Here is a 19,648-nt window from a genome sequence, read left to right as displayed (position 1 = left end):
ATGTAGCATTCCTGAAGCTCCTCCCCCCAGCCTTTAATTATTATTTTAATTTCAGGTTGAGGACTGAGGTCTTCCCATAAAGGTTCCTTTCAGTGTAGGCAGCGGTCAGTGCCTTGTGGGGGGCCTCCATACAGCTAACATTGCCAAAGGTTGTTATTACGGCCCTTCCAAGTCATCGGATTTGGTATAACACCTGCTCCCGAGCCGAGCGTGAGGTACACATCATTCAGTGCTCATGGTGACCTTCTAGAATAGCTGTAAGGAGTAGAAGGAGTAAAGCTGCCTTTGAACCCCGGCCGTAGGAGCTGCCCCTGCTGAACAGGCCAAAGACGGAACCTCCTGCCCCTTCAGCCAGCAGTAGATGGAATTGCAACACGAATGGCACCGTGAGTTTGTCTTATCTGGAGCTTCATGGAGTTTTGCTGCTGATTATCTCTGCAGCAGAGTAATTCTCGCCCACTGTCCCCGCTGCCACCGAGGCAATAAAACATCAAGGGGGTCCTTGGAGCTGTACGTTGGCCTCGTTGCTCGTGGTTTGTAATATGGGGTGGGGTCAGGCGAGGAAGGTTCACCTCCAGGGAAAGTCTCACCTTTGGCACGTCAGTTGTTATCAGAGTTCCATCAGCTGAATCTTTGTCACCTGTGTGATACATCATCTCTCCTGTGGGTGCTGATCAAACGGGTTAGGTAACACCAGATCCATTAGGTCGAAGGAGCAGGGCTAACGTTTTCCTGCAGAGGTACTGCCGCTGTTGATCTCTTCTTAGAAACTTGAGTTTTACCTTTAAGTGATGACCGAGGCTGCTCTGTGGTACTCCCAGTTCTCTCATTTTTGTAACTGAATCTTCCCATTTTATTTCTTTACAGATATTGTTAGTAGGAGTACAGGCAGTTGAGATGCTAAAGATACAGGGTCATGTATAATTCTGCAGTGCTGCTCCCTGTGGTGTCTTTGTTATGAAGTGAGTGGCCAGATGTGTGGATATATGTAGTTACTAATAGCTCTGGTAAGGAATATCACAGACAATATGTGCGCCAGGATCTGTGATAATTTTAAGTCTGTGTGAGGAGACCAGCATGTCTCGTACCTTCTCCATTGCCTTTTCTGCCTTTTCCTACAGTAGTCACCCTTCCTGCTGTTTTCCATTCTACCCTTTCCTACCTCATTAAACCTCGAGCATTTTAAAAGCCTAAAATTATAAATGCGGTGCTTCTTTTTATGTGGATGCCTCCGTTGCTATGCACAAAACATAGCAAATGCACCTTGAAGGATGTATCCCACTGGTGTTAGTGTCTGAGCTGTCTGCTGATTCAAGCTCAGAACCTTCCTTGTTCTGCCAAGCTTCCTCCTGCGTGTCACTGCTGTCCTCTGGGCTTGGCTTCCCTTCTGTGCCCACATACAGACATAGAAAGGACTTGAAGTAATTTTATTTTTTTTTGGTTAAAGTGCACATTAAGATGGCTTTGTCACCAGCTTCTCTTCCTTTCTAATAACCTTTCCCTTTTCACTTTGCTTCCTGTGGCTGTCACTGCTGTGCAAAGACAGGGCTCTAGCAGTCTCCTTGCATGGACACGTATCACTCTGGCTTTTGGGCGTTGAGTTTGACCTTTTGGTGAATGCTCTGTTCAGTAGTGCTTTCCCCCAAAGACAGTAAATCGTGTAGTAAGTAAGGTTGTGGCCTTGGGTTGCGGCTTTTCTCCATAGGCAGGTAGAGAGAGACATGAGTTGAGGAGATACACTACTTTTTAGAGCGTGTTTGTGCAAAATGGGTGAAGCACATGGATTGAATTTTTTTTAAAACGCACATGCATCTATATTGGTTATGTTTGCTGTAGATAAGAGCTTCAGTATGCTAGCAAGCTTTGCATGCAAAGCCACAGATAAACATTTTTGAGATATTTCAGAATTTTAATTTTGGTATAGTTCAGCTGCTTATTCAGAAACACTAAATTGCTACTTCAGTTATTAAAACAAAGCCTCTCCCTGTGCATGCAGGAAAAAAAAAAAAAAGTAGGAATCCTAAAACAAAGCCATGAGTAATGTCCTGATGTTAGTGAAGATATCTCATGTGGTAGATCAGGAGAAGCTTATGGAGTGTTCATCTTCAGGGTGAGTGCTAAAACATGAGTCCTTGGTTTCCAGCCTGCCTTTGTCCCAGATGCAGGGTAGGTGCTCAGTTCTGTCAAGAAATCCAGAGTATGAGGGGATTCAGACAACGTCAGGCTGTTTTAATCTCTTAAACTAATAAATCTTGTCATCCATCTTGATCCACAGTGTGGTGTTCTGGTGGAAAGTACTTACTGTAACTTGGCGTGAAAGCCCAGGTTTCAGCCCAGTAGCGTATGGGTTCTACCTGTAGGAATGTTTGCCTGGTTTTTGTACCTTGTAGGCTGTCCACTTGTCTTATCACCAGTGCCAACATGCAGGCTTTAAGGAGTGCTATAAAACCTTTAATGTTGTGATCGCTAGTAATTCACTCAAAACACATCATTCAGAAACTTTGTGCACCCTGCTAAGTGCTTTCCAGCACATGTAAAAGGGTACGGGGAGGGCAGGGGGAAGCTGTTGTGTCTTGAAGATGTGGTAGTTGGCATGGCACGGTAATATTTTTATCTAGTCTGGAAAGTATATAAAAAAAAAAATCCAGCTTTTAGCAAGCAGCTTGACTTGAGAGTTGTTTTACACAAATTTTTAAAACCACTCTTTGTTTGTTGGCACGGCCAGCTAATGAAACAACTTCACAAAGTCTGGTGGTTGTTTTACAGTAAGTATTTCAGGCTCTAAAGATTTTGTTTAGTTTCCAAGTCTGCACAACAGAGCCCATTCAGAGATTATGCTTTCCAAAAGGTGAAAACACAATTGCTGTTACAACTGCAGACTGTTTTTGGGTCACAAAGTTCCTGGCTTGTTCTGCTGCTTCTTCTCAAGTGGTAAGCTGAAGATGGAACGTATTTTGGATACAGCTGACATATTTTTGTCTTCCTTTTAAACAAAATAAATTATTATATGAAAAACTATGAATAAATCCAAGGAGAAAATTTCTGTTCCAGAAGTGTTTGTTTTGTTGTTTTTTTTTTTTTTAATTTTCTCCTGTAACTGGTGATTTGAAACTTAGAGCGTGGTTCGCAGAGACGCAATTACTTTTCTCCATTGCTGTCCATATCCATCTTTGGATATGGACAGATATTAAGGATATCTTAATACCCTCAGATATTAAGGAGAGTTTCTCATGCGTCTACTCAGCAATACTGCTGACTGCAGAGTCACTAAGGCTGTTTGGGGAGGATATTTTGCTTTTTGGGGGACACAATGAAAGTGGTTGCCAGCTGAGATGAAACTCTGCATTGTGTTATAATTATGGGTGATAGAAATAGCAGTATATAATTAGCATGGAGTGCTGTAAGGGTGTTACCTCTAGCAATGCAGAAGTGCTCTTTCAATGCAGCTTGTATAGAAATATGTCTGCAGGCCAGATATTTCTACTTCAGCTTGTGGAAAAAGTGTTAAACTTGGGACTGCATCCTTTATCTTCAGCTTCTTAACACTGTTGGAAAAACAACTTATCAGTTATTTAAAAAGGGAGTGTCTGTGTAATCTTCCATAGCAAAATGAATGTGTTTTTTTGGGTGGAACTTTTCTCGTCAAATCCCAGTGCTGTGTTGGCCTTGAGCAGAATTAGACCCAGGAAGTCATCTGATGGGTAGAAGAAGAGCAAGCAAACCTCTGCTAAGGGTTTTGTATAGCAGCTGGCAAGTTCTTCTCTACTGTGTGTGTATACTGAAAACAGTGGAACTGAACAAATAGGCTGTCCCTGATGTGTGCTTGCTATTTTTGAAAAAAAATCAAAGTTCTCTCTTAAAACTCGGCCTTGAAGGAAATGCTTCTCTTCTAGGTATACTGCAGCATCCAGATGGGACTGTCCTGAAGCAGCTGCAGCCACCACCTCGAGGTCCCAGGGAGCAGGAGTTCTACAACAAGGTGAGGGTCCTGCATAGCAAGGGAGCTGCCTCGCTAAAGGTGGAGTGACGGCTGGTGTTCATGTCACAGTATATCATTATTGTCACCCTTGTGAAGGTGTAGGGTGAATATCTGAATGGTACATCACTGACCGTCTTGTCCCAGTATCTGCAAACTGCCTAGAACTGTCTCCTCCTCGAGTATCTGTCCCTGTGCCAGGCCTACTTCACTTGCAGGATTTAGGCTTGATTATTTGATCCCGGGACAGGAGGGTTTTCACGACATCTAAGGTTTTATTGGAAAGCCTCGTGTGGTGTCCATCTGTGAGTAAAGGGTGGCATGTGTGATCCCATCAGTTTTCTTTCTCACGTTGGTGAGCATCTCGGAATTGGTTGCTGTAAAACTTAGTGTCTTACACATCCATGTAGTGTGGTCTATTGCTAGAAGTATTGCTCTGTTCACTGTGTTAAAACTCGGCTCCTTTAAAACATCAATAAAAAGTGCAGTTCCCCAGTTTTAACTTTTGTTTGTTGTATTTTCATTGTGAACCAAACCCATTGCTCATCTTCAGTTTGATTTATTGATCGCTTGAATAGCACAAACCAGGAAGGCTGTTGATGGTTGTCTTACTTGAAGGTAAACTGTTTTGGGGGTCTCTTTCCCTTAATGGCCACCTGCACATCATAGTCTGCCACATGCTTTTCCATATCGTCTTGATCTGTTATCCCTTTCCATGTCTTACTAAGTACTGCAGAAATCTTCATGCAGGATGGCAGAGGAGTCTTGAGACTCTTTTGTTGTTGTTGTTTGAGTTTATTTGAAAAGTATTAATTTAATCTTCCAAAAGATGTTGCATATTTTGCAGAAACGTCTCACATAAAACTGACTAAACAACAAACTCCAAGCTAACCATGTGTTTGCATACTAGCATCATTCGGTAATTCTCGTGATAGGACTGCTAGACAAAACAACAGCTCTTGAGTTAGTAGGAGCTCAGCGGGAGCCAGTTAAACCCAAAAGTAAATATTTCTCTGAGGTTTCACAGGGGCTGTCGTTTAGGTGAGGTTAAGAATGATACAACCCAGGCTGAGCAGTATCTCTTCACTAGAAGAGAAAGCTTGAACAGACTCCTTTGAGTACCAGGTTACTTGCTCTTCTGGGAACTCCTTGAATACAGTAACGTACTCTTGCTGTCTAAAGCCAGAGGGTAAGAGGAATAAGCTTGGCCGTTGCTTAGATGTTAACTTTGCACAAGTTTATCGCTTTGCCTGCTGCTTAGACTCATGTAAAAAGCTGTGAGCAAGACCCTGGGCGAAATCATCTGTGTCAGTGCCCTTGTGACTAGACCCTGTCGCAGCGGAAGAAGGCAGGTCTCGACTGTACCAAGAGCAACAACACAAACTCCAGTGATATCTTCTGGGGCCTTGCCAAGTCACTCTTGATGCTGAATTTTTTTTTTATTAGAAGCCATTTGAGTAAAAAGGGGCTTGGCCGTTCCTGAAGAATTATGGGGAAGGGGAAAGCTGTATAGCAATTACTTGTGTGGGGACTAGACTGCTTTTTTGTGGCAGATAGGAGGGGGAGAAAATGCATGTATCTGGATAGGTGAAAGTACAGGAGAAAGGTCTTGGGATTTTGTTGCTCCTCAATGATTAACTGCTATCATGTTTGCTCACAGGAAGAATCACATGATGCAGGTGTAGAAACCTAAACACCCCATATGTCTGTTACAAGGCGAGGTTTACTGCAGGTCGTGAGGTTCACCCAAAGGTACGCAGTTTCACAGAGAGCTTGAGCTGAGGCAATAGCTCATCACTGCCAAGAGGGAAGGGCTTTTCTTCCCATATTGCCATTCACCTTGTGCTGTGCTGGTGCTTCTCAGCCATGGAGGAGCTCTGTTGACTTACTAAAAAGTCAGCAACGCTTCCTCATGTTGGAAGCCTTCTGTCAGTTGAGTGATTAAACTGATAAGCAGTGGGAACAACAGCAAGACTGCCCCATTTTGGTGACTGAGCTCACTGCATCTTCTGATCTACAAAGAGATACAGCACCTTGGGATAGGCTAGTGAACCTCCAGAGAACAGGGGAAGGAGAATTTTGCTGCTCCTTGAGACAAGGGGTTGTTTACAAGGCAGTTGGGAAGAGAAGGTGATGAGAAATAGTGCAGAAATCCAGCAACGGTGCTTCTGGATAGATGTACAATAGGGCTGTCTTCTGGATGCAGGTGGAATAGAAGTAGTTTTGAGGCAGAATACTAAATCTTTCTGGATCCTGTCAAGACTTTTGGTGCAGGTGAGCAATGAGAGTTGGTGCATTCTGCACGGACAAAGCTGGAGTGGATCTGAAGGCTGTTCCTAAGGTTTTCTCTGATGGAGCCTTCATCAGATGTATCTGTTACACCATGAAGTGTGTGAAGACTGAGGAATTCCAGACTGCCACTCAGCCAGGACTAGACAGCAAGCATGTTAAGATCAAACCAGAAGGTGACCCCTTAGTGTATGCAGGTTAATCAAGATGTTTTTTTCATTCCTGCACCCGTGTCTTCATAAGCACTTTTAACTATTTTGCATGTATTGATATTACCAGTTATTCCATACCTGGGCAAGAAACAAAGTCTTCTTCACTAAAGGGTCAGGCAAAGCTCCTCAGCTGAAGCAGTTGAGCACCAGTGTGGTTCATGGTAGCAGGAAGATGTGTGTGTCTTGGTTGCTGCACATGTCAGCCGGAGAGCAGCTATTGCAGGTCTGAGGCAGAAATGTCTTCAATAACCAGCGGTGACTGGCAGCGTGCTGGTGAGTGCTCGCACGCTGAAGGTTGCAGGGGGTGTGTCACAACAGCAGACAAGTTTGAGTTATGGCCCTGATAATTTTAACCTGATAACAGGCTGGTATCAGGTAGATATTGTCTTTATCTGGACAAGATGGTCTGACCTGCTGGATTGGCCTTCTGCTGGCTGTCTTGTGAACATGACAGAGGGCCATAGCCTGTGTGAGCAAATCACCAGAAATTTGCTTCCCCATTGTGGGCAAATGATGGGTGTTTCCTACGGAGCACAAAGCAGGGTGCTATTCCTAGTAGCAATTCCTACTCAGACTGTTACAGAATCACAGAATTGTCTAAGTTGGAAGAGACCTCAAGATCATCGAGTCCAACCTCTGACCTAAAGTGAGTCATTAGCTCACTTTTCTATTTTCCAGATACAATACCTTCAGTTTAGCAGTTTATAAAAAAAAAAAAAAAAAAAAAAGGCAAACTTCTAAATACCATGCTTTTTTCTTACAAGATTGTTTTACCACTACAACAGCATGTGACATCCTCTACTGATGGGAGAAATGGCTTCCCACGGTTCTCTGTTATAAGGGAGGGAAAAAAATGGAGCATAACAAGGTTATCATGGGTTGCTTCTATGGTAAAATGGAGTGGAATAATAAGGTGTTTGTTAATAACTTGCTATGTATAGTAAGCTTAACTTAGTGGTGGAGTGTGACTTCCCAGTGGTAACATCCACTTTCTATTGATTCTGTAAATATGAATAGTTATCAAATTAAAATAATAATGTTTTATCTTTGTTTCTGCAAACTCCCTTCCCAAACCTGAGGGCATGAACTTGGTATAAACATAGGCTGTGTAACCGTGAAGTGTTCTACCAGGTCTTCTAATACCCTTATCTGATTAAAAAGTTGGACTTTTTAAAACCTTGAATAGCTACAAAATACTTTGTTTTCAGTAGATATGAACAGCGAGAGCAGGAAAAGGAGTTGATGTAGAAGGGTTGTGTTTTTTTAAGGACTATCTACGCCGATGATCAGTTGTTTCCATCTAATGGAAATACTCGGTGAGGATGTGTAGGCGGAGGCACCGCGAAGGACTGCTTTTAAAGGAGTTTCAGGAGGGAGCAGGGATGTGGAAACACAAAAATAGTGATGTTTGAAAATGCCGTGTAACACATTATGTATATATTACATTTCCATTAAAGAAAATAAATTGCTGCAAGGTAGTATGTGTTTATGGTAGGCTGCCTACACGTGCATACTAAGAAATCCATAAAAGCACGCTGCTTCTCAGTCTGTTTTGGTTTTTAACTTCACCCTGCCTTATGCCAGGGCACACGTGTACGTGCTGAAGCAGTCTGATTCAATCCAGCAGTGTCAGGAGACGGAAGAGGCCCATCAGCCCTCCTACAGTCAGCTCTTCTGGCAGATGAGCTGGGACCTGTGAGAAAAGCATCCTTTGGAAGGAAAGGTCAGCACAGCCTCTGGAAGAGGTAAAACCTTTGTGCTTTACAGTGTACAGAGCTTGCCTCAACCATACCAGGCTGGACCTACGAGCACTGTGTGCTAACATAACTCTCTTCCTATTTAAGAGCTCTCCTGTTCAGCAGAGGGTTTTTCTTAATTTGTCACGTCAAGAATGTAGCTTTGCAGAAACGACTGTCCTGTTGGTGCCCTGCAGAGGGGGAGGAAGCTGGAATGTCATGTTTTAAATAGGGCAGCTGCTTTTGTGGGCACAAAAAGATGGAGCTTAGGCTGCAAATATTTAAAACTAAGGAAGAGAATTTACAGTTGTTGAAGCTGGCTTCCCAGCTACAGTTTCCTCCAAGCTCTGTGTTCAGCAGGAAGAGGTGGAGGGTTTCTCTTCTTGCATTCAGCAGGCCAGCAGAAGGTTGGTGGGCCATTTGGAATGATGGCACTTTTAATTTTCTGATTTCTGGCAGTTGCTTCACGGGGCTGTAAAAGCTCTGTTAGTACATGTACCTGTTCTGAGCGTGGCATATTGACATTTTAAAGGTTGGTAATTCACTAGCTAATAAACTGGGAATTTACGCTTGACAGATCAATAAATGTCCCCATAAGCTTTTATTTGAATTGCCCTTTTGCTCTCCTGCAGTGACTGTGTGATGGTTGGGGTGCATGAAGTACGCCTTCCCCCCTCATCCTGCGTGCCAAAAACTGTCCTCTCTGAGAAACTTCTTGCAGCAAGTTAGCATTTTTTTCCCTCTTTGCTAGTGGTTGCATGTCTGAATTGTCATAGCTGGTGCTTGTGTTGTTGCCAAGTCATGGCTCCAAATAGCATACCTGCAATACTAGTAATGTTTCCAAGGCTGTTGTGAGGTGAGTCTTACCGAGATTCTCACATACCCTTGTCCCAGAGGGCATGTTTGTAATTTTGGGGGTTGGAGTGAAAAGGCAGACGGGGTTCTCCCGGTCCCATCTCAGCTCCGGCAACCTCCTACCTCTGCCTGAGTGCTTGGGAGCTGAGAGCTGATTCACCCCACGTAGCATTGGGAAAAGATAATTGGGCTTGTCATTTGGCCCTTCTGGAGAACAGTTCTTCTCCCGTTGCCAGTTACTGACGGCTCTGCTAACTGCTCTAGCAGCACTCGGAAAGTTCAGGGCTCGAGCCCTGCTGACATACTACATGAATGCAAGGAAGCTGTTCCCGCTGTAGATAGTAGAAATTGTTTTTCGCTCTTGTTACATGTCTGGAAAACAAAGCCAGGATGTAGGAGACGCAAATAACTCCAGCATGTAAAAGAGATTTAGGTTAGGTGAGAGTCAGGCACTTGAAAGCTAGGAAGTAATGGTTGCATGGTCGCCCGCACGATTGTTATTGTGAACTTGTGTTGGATGCATTATAATACAACTTTCAATAGGGTGATGACCCGTCTTTTTGTTTTATTTCCCCTAAAGAGCTTACCCGTTTTACAACCTGTACATGGGGCAGAATGAAAATTGTTTGTGCAGCTTGTGTTGTCCCTCTTGCAGCAGTTAGTCTTTGACTTTGTGACCAGAGGATAACGTGTGTTAGAGAATTACCACTTAGATTAACGTTCCTCGTGCTCCTGTGGGTACAGAGAAGAAAAGGGCAGGAAGTATGCCTGTTTGGACCATTATCAATACTTTTATCCTTATTTTATTTCATTCTCTATAACCTGTTGTTGCTTTTGTGCCACAGCTTTTCATTAGCTTGATGCTTTTTTTTTTTTTTTTTTTCCTTTTTGCATCATCTGATTTTAATTGGTATTCGAGCAGCTTCAGGCAGTGCAGAAGACTTCTAGTGACTTCCCTCCCCCTCCATGGCATCAAATCGAGCCAGCAGCCTGAAAGATGTGTTTTGGCCTGGAAGCTTTTGCACAGAGTTGCAAGAACTGACTCATAAGGCTCAGCCCTCTTTCAGCCTATATAGCACAAATCACGATAAGGCAGCCTGTGTTCTGTAAACTGTTCTCTGCTAGTGACAGAAGACAACAGGGATCAGGGAGGGGAAGCGTGTCTTGCTTCAGGATGAATTACCCTATTTTATAAACTCAGCTAACTGGTTTTATAGTTGTGATTTAGATGATTATTCTTGACTGAAAAAGGAGTGGATGATGGCCATAGTGCTGCTGTTGTGTACTAAAATATCCTTATCCCGTGATCTAGTCTCCAGCAAAGGTTCTGTGTTTGTCTTCTATGGACAAAGCTTCAAGAAATAGGATGCACCCTTCTCTTAACATCTCATATGAGGGATGCAGTGCCTTGCCTGAACCTTTCCTTACTCCTGCTCCCAGAGCTGTAGCTCAATACCCTGAAATGTTGGCGTTTGCTGTGTCTCATTCTGGGACATCATTGTCTGCTGCATCCCCAGAAGAGGTAGTGGCACTGCAGTAACCCAAGTTGCCTGCTTGCAAACATAGTGAGTATGTTCTGATACACTCCCTGTCTGCCCTCATCATCGTTCCTCCTGCTGAGAAAATGCTCAGGAGGGATTTGTTGCACTGGGGATATAAGCAAATTGAAGTTCCCAAACCAGTGTGTGAAACTGTCTTGTGCTCTGTACTTAAAACCACAAGCCTAGACAGAAGTATTGTAATAAAGGGAAGGACATGCAGTACTCCTCAGCTAATGAGAAGAAAATGACTTTGTGACCAAATTGTGAAATACTTACTGCTTGTATTTGTGTATTTTTTAAATTAGGAGTTGTCTAAGGAGAATGAAGGATGAGGTCTAATAATCTGCTGAGTTCTTCCACTGTCCTATAAGCGCTCAGATTTTTTTTTTGTACTTCAGGTCACTATTAAATGACTTAAAGCCTGCTGTACCAGGACAATAAGGCTTAAATTTGTGGCATTTTTTTTGTGATTCTTGTACCCTGCGGCAAAAAACAAGTTTGGGAGGGCCACGCTCTGCGGTAGAAAATTACCCTAAAGAGTCCACTGAGCATCTGTTTGCTGTGTTCCTTGTACATTGTGTGCCACAATAATCTACAGTCCCCTTTAATAAATCTAAGAAAAGCCTGTAAAAGGAGGCAGTCAAAGGCCATTACTGCAATTTGATGCTAGCAGGGAACTACTGGGTGGAGTTAGTAACAGACCAGGTTGCCTACAGTCCATGCTGTGCAAGCATGCAGGAAAAAAACAATCCCATTGTCTTATGAGCCTGATTTTGAGGAAAATTCCTTTCCAAGAGCAGATCCCGCTGAAAATGAAGCAAAAATACAGGGTTTTAATGTGCACGTCCATGGAATGTTAAATTGGGTTAAGTTACAGTACAGTGCCCTTGCTATGCTATAGGGTAATGCAAGCACTAACTTTTTCAGACTGAATCAAATATGAGTGAAGTTTCAAATCATTTATGATGGTAAGTCTTGCAAAATCAGGATGAAGCTCTAAAGGTGTGTTGTAGTTGGGCAGAAAATAGAGCACTTGATGCATCACAGGCTTATTTCCAAAAGAGATACAGTTGGTAAGCTGCTGGTATGGTGTTCTTCATCATCCAGGTACCAGATTAACCATCAGTAAACTGAAAAGTCCATTTGGTTGAATGTCTTGCTGTGCGTGTAACGTGCTTGGTGAAATTCCTCCAATGCCCAATACTTAGGGAGCAACTTGGTAGTAATTATTTTTTAGCTTTTGTGTCTTTATGGTTTTCTAACACGTGTATGTGAGTGTGTGTATGTGTGAATATATATGTGTATTTATATATATATATATATATATATATATATATAAATATATATATATATAAAAAAAAACCTCTCCCTGAAGACAAAGCAAAGTGAATGACTTGACTCGCCATGCCCAAGTGTAACATTTCCCTTCCCCAGATTTGTTTTTTTCCGTGCCTGCCTGGAGCAGGCTATGCCCAAAGGCGTGCTAAGGTTTCTTAGTGTTATTACTGTTCCTGTAGCTGGTTCTGTAAATTCTAGTTGTGCTCAGGGCATGTGGGTGTGGGACTCCAAAGGGTTACTTATTCAAGTCAACCACAAAAATGCCTCCAGCTATTACAAAACAGCTACTTGGATGTTAGTAAAATAGCTTAGATGACTAAAATTATCAAAATATCATCGAGCACCAATGGATGTTCTCAAGGGAAGATAAAGACATGGCTTTAAGTGTTTCAGGAGTGTTGGTGGCAGAACGTACCTGGAAGGCAGTTTCAGCAGGGTGCCGTGGCACTTTCTCGGTGAGCCAACTTGAGGAGTGAAACAGACGCGGATCAGCTGGATGCTAACACCTCCAGGCTCAGGTTGGTTTAAGCTACCATGAAACTGCACCTTGAGGGTAATGCTGCAGTACATTCTTTGTGAGAGCTGCCTCTCGCAGCACTGGAAAAGAAAAATCCAACTTGTGTCTGTCAGGACTTGTCTTCCCTTTCCATCTCTTTGAAATGCAAAATTAAGTTTTGCCTATATAACTGCTTCAGGGTTCCTCCCACCCCTTGTTCTCTCTCACAGCCTAGCTTGAATCTTCAGATTCAGTGCTTTCCAGAAACGAAGGGTAATGCTTATTAATGTTCACAGAAAGTGGGACAGTGGTCGCGGCTTATTTCTCTTTTTATCCCATTGTTCTACCATTTTACTTTTCTTTCAATAGTTCCAGTGATAATTCAAACTCAGAAATAGTTGGAGTTGGTTCAAAACATCTTGGAGCAGAAAGTTTGGATAGAAACAGTCTAGCTGCTGCCCTTGCTCAGCTTGGTTTTACATCTATGAGGATCTCGAGGTAGTGGTTTCTGACCAGGTCAGTATCTTTCTTCCCTGAACACACAAAGCAGTGGTCACGTTGCACCACTTGGAGCGTTGCTGTAACAGAGCTGTTATTTTCATGTAATAGTTGTACAGATAGATGAGAACTGGCTGTACTGTATTTCTTTGAGGAAGGTATGGACTAGCAAAGGGACTTGACTTTTTGCCTTGAGATATGCTGGATTTCTCTGACTGCTGACGGCTTGACTTTTTGCAGTGGGTGACTTGAGGACAGCGTCACTGCAGCGCTGTCTGGTGGATGGTAAGTGCTGTTGAACTAAAAAAGGAAGAGTAGGGGGAGAAGTGTTAAAATTGAAACTTCCTTATCGGATGACCAACTAGGCTATGTTCTCCTGAGTTTGGCTTCTAGCGGAGAGTACCAAGCACAAGCATGATGCTTCTGTCTCTGTTGTATGTACAAATACATAAACCAAACTTAGGTTTTGGAATAGCAAATTTCATCTGCAATTTGTCTTGTGTTTTGAATTAGATTCAACTTAGGAATCTCTTGACGTACTCAGAAGGCTGCTTAGCAGGTGTCCATGCTGTTGATATAATCATCTACGCTTTCCTTGGTATCTTCTTCAAGAGTGTGCTTTTTTTTTTTTTTTTTTAAAAAAATATATATATATATATATAAATCTGATTATGGTGCCAGGCTTTGTTGACAGAAGAATTATCTTTGACTTTAAAGAGCCCTCAAGTGGGTTGGAGACTCCAGCTTCCTACAGAGCTGAGGCTGGGCATAACATCTGCCTGTGTTCCTGAGTTGTGAACCTAGGAGAGGCGGAAGGGCAGGAGGAAGCTCAGTTCTGTGGCAAGAGGTTTGTGATGAAACATCATCTCTACTTTGTGATTTGGACTGAGAACTTCCTGATGCCCACCACCCTGCTCTGTGCCCAGCTGGGTGGCTTCCAGCAGCTGCAGGGTCTGCGTGGGGGTAAAGCAAATAATTTAAACTTGCTTCCTTGTTAATTTTTTGTTGCCTGGGAGTCTTGTGGGATGAAAGATGAGATGGGAGTTTGCTGTCTTGTGAAGAGGGAAACAGCCCTTTGGTGCTTGTGATGGGGTAGGGTGGAGTGCATCTTCCAAATATTTCCTGTCTTGCTTCTGAAGTACGTGGCTGTGGGAAAGGAAGGGGGTCTAGACGATCTGTCCCTACCCAGCTTATCTCTGGCTGTTTTGGAGAACTTGCTGCTGTGGCATCCGCTGCTCTTTGCTCACAGCCCTGCAGTGGGGTTTGTTGGGCGCTGCTGCTGGTGGTTGTGCCCGACTGCTGCCTTCTGGCTGCTGCTGCTGAAGGTCTGAAGCTCTGCCACATCCTTGGAAATGGGTCAGGGTTTGCTTCTCCTCTTGTGAGGATAATTCCATGCCTCAGGCTGCAAATCTCGCTACGGTCAGCCCAATTTTGACTATATAAAACATGTGGAAGTGGATAAAATGGGACGTACTCTTTTTTTGGCATTGCTAGAAAATGTCTGGTTTGATAAACATCGCCAAATAAGTATCTCTTTGGGAGATGTCAAAGCTTACTTTCACAGCCTTCATTTTTTGGAAGCTAAGATGGCCAGCTCCTTTCTGTAACTTTCTTTTTTTTCCTGGCTCCTGGGAGGAGGATAGAATTGTTGCAGGTGTACGCCATTCTTATTTGAAAATTCATCTACGTGATCAATGTGGAAACGTAAATACATCCTGAATTGTTTTAATCTTTTCTAGTCTTTCTGTAGGTACTTTCTGTGAGTGACTATAATCTGATGCATAGTGCAGCTATATTTTGGATAGTAAAATAGCAATTCATTAAAGTAGCATTTAGTACAACAGCATTCGTAAATATTTAACTTCGGAATTACTCTGGTATCAGATTTTTTTTGGATATAAACAGAGCTGGCTCAACTCCAGTCATATTTGTGGAAGGAAATACTGCAGACAAGTCAAAACATGATGGTACTACTTTGAAAAAGAAGCAAAAGCTTTCCGAGTTGTAAAGCTGTGCAGTTATGAATTGCTCAATGCAGAGCTGCTGATAGAACCTCAGCTTTTTTGGCCCTCGTACTTGCCTGGTTTAACTGGGTGATGTAGGAGTCCGAAGGGAAATGTGGCACACACTCAGGTAATTAAAGTCTGTGATATAATGCGTACATGCAGGGAGACAGAGTTAAGGTTGCACTATCATCTGTAAATCTTGTATTTGCTAATTTGAGTGCGTGGCTTCTCAGCTGTTTGCCACCCAGGAACCCCCTAAGAAATAAGCTGGGAGCTGAGCTCTGCGCCTGCTGCTGGCGGCTGGCTCTGCAAGCGACAGCACCTCTGCTCAGGGACAGCTTATGGTAACAAGAGAAGGGGATGGTTGGGACTGGCCCAGCATTTCTAGTTTCCTACTCAAATCGCTTTTAAATAAATGCATGTTTTAAAATCCATGTTTTCTAAATCGGCTCTTTTACGTACTTGAAGAAATTGCGTTGAAACTACATTTTAATCAAAGTGGTGTCTTTCCACCAGGACACTTGAAGATGGGTCTGTACTGCCAGAACTAGTTTAAATTTCCTGTTGAAATTTAAACATTTGTTCTGCCCTCCCTCAGTCACTTCTGTGATTAGCTAGTCTTTACAAAACAAAGGAGAGCGAATGTCATGCTGCTTCAAATACGGAAAAGAACATTCCCATTCTCCCAGGCAGCCCCCCTGTTTGCATTAAAAAACAGATGAATCTGTTTGGATCAGACTTAGCAAAACAAACAGAGTGTACTTTGGATTAAAAACTAAGGGAGGGTGAATTTGCCTCAGAATTAAAACATTCTGAGTAGCTGGAAATTATGACTTCATGGTGTCTATTAGACTATCGAGCTGCCACAGAACATATCTGGGGCATGTTCTTCCTATGAGTTAGCTGCAGTACTTTGTAATGGACATGTTGTGAGCCCTCCAAATGTCAGCATCCTGTTTACTTGCTTTTAAGCCCAGCAGCAACTGCATTTCATATCTCCAGTTTGTGCTGTTGGAAGAACGCGTCCTGTGATGTGTAGGAGGGATACCTACCCCGGCTGAACTGACGCCAAGTTGTTCTGCAATTCTCGATTTGCTGGATGAAGAGGTCATGTACAGTAAAGCAGAAAGAGCTTAGGTTTTTCAGTGTGTGCTCAAGAAACAGGCCAGTCATTACGTGCAAAACCCAGCAGCTGCTTTTCCAATAAAGGTGGAGTATTGCTAACATACATGAAAGCACAATGGTTTACTTCTAAAGGTTGTGCCAGGATAAGTGATAACCTCTTCTCCAGTGAGTTTCCCAGCTGTGTCAGCAGCAATACCTTCCGGGGTATGGGATGTGTGGTGTATTTCCTCTATAAATTTAGGGTTGTTTTTGTCATATACCCATTTATATTGATCACTCTGAATGACACCTAAAGGTGTAGCTTGCTAGTGGGTTGGATCAAACAAGCTGAAATGCCTGTTGTTGCTGGTTTAGCCCCTTTCTAATGAGCAGGAGTGGTTTTCTCCTGTCTAAGAATGATTGTAATTCCTGAAATGTCCGTTTTTGTTGCTTTTGCCCACACCAAATGACTTCCTCTGATCTTCATTATCTGAGTGCTTATTCTTGTTTGACATACAAATACATTACAGGCTGAGATTGAGGTCTGTATTAAGGTCAAATAAGTGCTTTGTATGTGTTACGTCAAACTTAAAAAGGGAGTTTATTACTGCTTCAGGGAGCAAGATGACTTCTGGAGAGACAGAAGTAATGCACTTAATTCTGTTATGCAGAGGTAACGATACCGAACACTACATTACTGTGAGTTCTTTCTCCATTTAAAATGCCTTATATCAGTGTATTAAGGATGGGCTATGTAGAAGATACCTCTTCTGGAGGTTTGTTTTTTTTTTTTTCCTCCTCGTTTGGCCTTGACTTTGGGCTATTACATCCAATTACCTGAACGTCTCTGTTGTATCCCACTTCTTGAAATGCCCAGGAGCATACTGTTAGTTATTTGCTAAGTCTTTAGCACTGGAACCTACTGTCAGAGTTTCAAAGGTGAGTCACAACAAGTCTTTCCTTTTTAATGGTCTCCCCATACGCTACTTTCTCTGTCTTTCCTAAGTTTTTTTCCTAAGTTTCCTAAGTTAAGCCCTCACGTTCTTACACAGTTTGCCTGTGTCTCAGCTGCATTCAGCGTTTGTCCTCCTTGTCTGCTGCACTTCTATTGCTTCCAGCTGTCTCCTCTGCGTCCAGTCCTTAATGCACACACTTGTTGCCACGTCAGGGCTGCGCCTTGATGGTCGCTGCCTCTCAGCCCTGTTTGGGTTCACCTAGAAGAAGAGTATTCGTGCAGGGTGTAGCCTAATTCCTTGCCAGTTAGCTGAGGGGTGCCACAGCAACAGGCAGAAAAGGGCTTTGTGCTGCTTGTCTGCAAACAACCACAGTGGGAAGTCCTGGCAGTCTGTGCTCCAGTCCTGGCCCAGCAGTGGCATCGGTCAGTGGGGACAGCGATTGCTGCCAAAGGGAGGGTCTTTGCCCCAGCATCAGATCTTTCTCTCTTCCCCTCCACCTGCATTTTTTTCTCCTTCCTTCCTCCCTTCTAGAGCAAGCTGCATCGCAGTCTCCTGAGGAGATCACTGTCTTCTGCTGGCAACATCTGATGCTTATCAAAGCAATGTTGCATCAATAAAAATAAACAGCAGCAGCTGATCCCAGGGATGAGCAAAGTTGTTTTTCTTTTTTTGTCTCTGCACGCAAAATATCAGCCTAGCAGCTTGCCTTAACAGGGGGAAAGCCACTGTTACCTGTAGCCCTTGGAGATTTGAGTTTGCCCCGTACAAGATTTCTGCAATGAAAACTAAATTTAGCACAAACCCACCCCGACCAACTTCATCTTCCTGCTGCTTGAGGCTCTGCCTAGAGTCACACCGCAGCGGTGGCTGTAGCCGAGGCTGTCTGGTGTGAAATAGCAGCTGGACTTCAAGTTCGGGGCTTTTTCCTCTCTAGAGGTATTAATGTTAGAAATGTAGGGTTGTGTATGCCGACATGTGAGCTGCCTGTAGCTCCTGTTGCAGGGTGTTCTCCAGTGTGGCTGAATGTCAGTCTCAAAGCCAGGAGCTGAGCCAGCTCTGCAGAGCTCTGAGATGGGAAATTTATTCTTTTCGCATTGCTTCTGACTTCGCAGCGTGCTCTGCCTGCACTGCTGTGCATTGCACACTGAGGGGAGAGCAGAGCTGTGGCTTGTCCTTGTCACCCGTGTGCGGTGTTTGGGGGTATTGCTGTGCAGCTCCTGCAGGACTGGAGCAGGACACGAGCCTGGGGCATCAGAGCCCAGGTAGCTGCAAGGGTGTTGGGATGAAGTGGTTCCTAAAGGCAATGATAATAATCGTAACCTGTACTCCTGTGGGTGTGGAGCCCTTAGTCAGAAAACCACGTTAGTCAGCTGGTGCTGTAGGCTGTCCTCTGTGTCTGTAACTAGATCTGCTGTGGGGGGAAGATACCTGGTCAAAGGAAAGGGTTTGAAACCCTTCTAACATCAGTGTTGAAAACTGGCGACAGTCGTGTGGTCCCATGGCAGATACAGGCTTGGCTGTAGCTGTGTGAAGGTTTGTTCCTTCAGCAACATAAGCCCGCTGCTGTTTGCAAACTGTTCTTGTTTTCTTAACAGGAGTTGGGGAAAAAAAATGTTAAAAGACTTTAAGCAGATGAAGACGCATGCATTTGAATTGTTCATTGTTTGTGTGGAGTAGTTACAGGATGAGTTGTTTGAAGGAAATAAGGAAACGCTCCCCAGTCCGAGTCTGTGTGCTCTACCTGATAAAGCTTTAGATTTGTGATACAGTGGAGTAATCCCAAACAGCCTTGGGTTCAGGATGGGAGGACCCCCTTCTCACTGAATAGACTTCAACGCTAACAATTGCAGTTAAGATTTTTATTGAAGTTAAGCCATACATTCTTCTTAGAGTTGATCTATCTTTTCCACTTGTATCCATGCTTTCAATTTTTCCACTCACTTTTCTCAGATTGTGATAATTCGTATTTTCATCCTGTATGTTTTTAAACATGAAGTAGGAATCCTAAATTTATGAAAATAAACACTGCCAGAAATGATAATTATGGGACAACAGGAAGTATAAAGTGAATGTTTTAAACTCATTATTTGTCTCCCCCTCCCCTTAATTTATTTCAGGTTTATGACTCTGACTGTTGCGACAGCATTCTTCTGGAGCTGCGGGAGTATCTGCCAAAATACTTCGGTGTCTGGTCACCACCTACTGCACCAAATGGTACTGTTCTAATTTTATCTATTAATCCAAACCTCCTGGAAAAATCTTAGGGAGCCTGATTTTTGGCAGCTGCAAGCTCTGTCTTTTTTTTTCTTTTTTTTTTTCCTTTTTGGTTTTGTTTTGTTTGCTTCTTTCCCACTAAGAACACTTTCCAGTTGGCAGTCCTCTGGCTAGCTTCATTCTTTGGGAGCATCCTCGTGGCCCAGGGTAGACGAGGCATGGCCATTCACATGGCAAACATCTTGCAAGTAGCTGAACCTGATGCATATGGCCCCAGAGTTGCTGCTTTGGTCTGTACCGTGCAGGAGGGGTGGGCTGGATGCCCATTTGTCTGATTAGGCCGTCAAAGCAGGACACAGATGCTGTATGGGTGTGTAAGAAGGAAAAGAGAGACAGGATGTGGTCTGAGGTGAGGCATTCAAGCTGG

The 19,648-nt window shown here is 43.4% G+C and overlaps 1 protein-coding gene across 3 annotated transcripts in view; it reads left to right on the top strand.

Moving 5' to 3' along the window:
* The window catches only part of IPMK (inositol polyphosphate multikinase), a 40,576-nt gene that overhangs the window by 736 nt on the left and 20,192 nt on the right, over positions 1-19,648 (top strand). For 2 of the 3 annotated variants that reach the window (XM_082764263.1, XM_082764264.1), the window contains exons 2-3: positions 3,894-3,979; positions 19,125-19,221. In XM_082764263.1, coding sequence (XP_082620389.1) covers positions 3,894-3,979; positions 19,125-19,221 — 183 coding nt within the window. Of the gene's footprint in view, positions 1-18; positions 387-3,893; positions 3,980-19,124; positions 19,222-19,648 lie in introns of those variants that run through there. The other variant, XM_082764265.1, reaches the window with a different exon arrangement.

The sequence above is a fragment of the Aythya marila genome (assembly GCF_965140915.1).
Source record: "Aythya marila genome assembly, chromosome: 7".
NCBI lineage: Eukaryota > Metazoa > Chordata > Aves > Anseriformes > Anatidae > Aythya > Aythya marila.
This window is presented reverse-complemented; position numbering and strand designations above follow the sequence as displayed.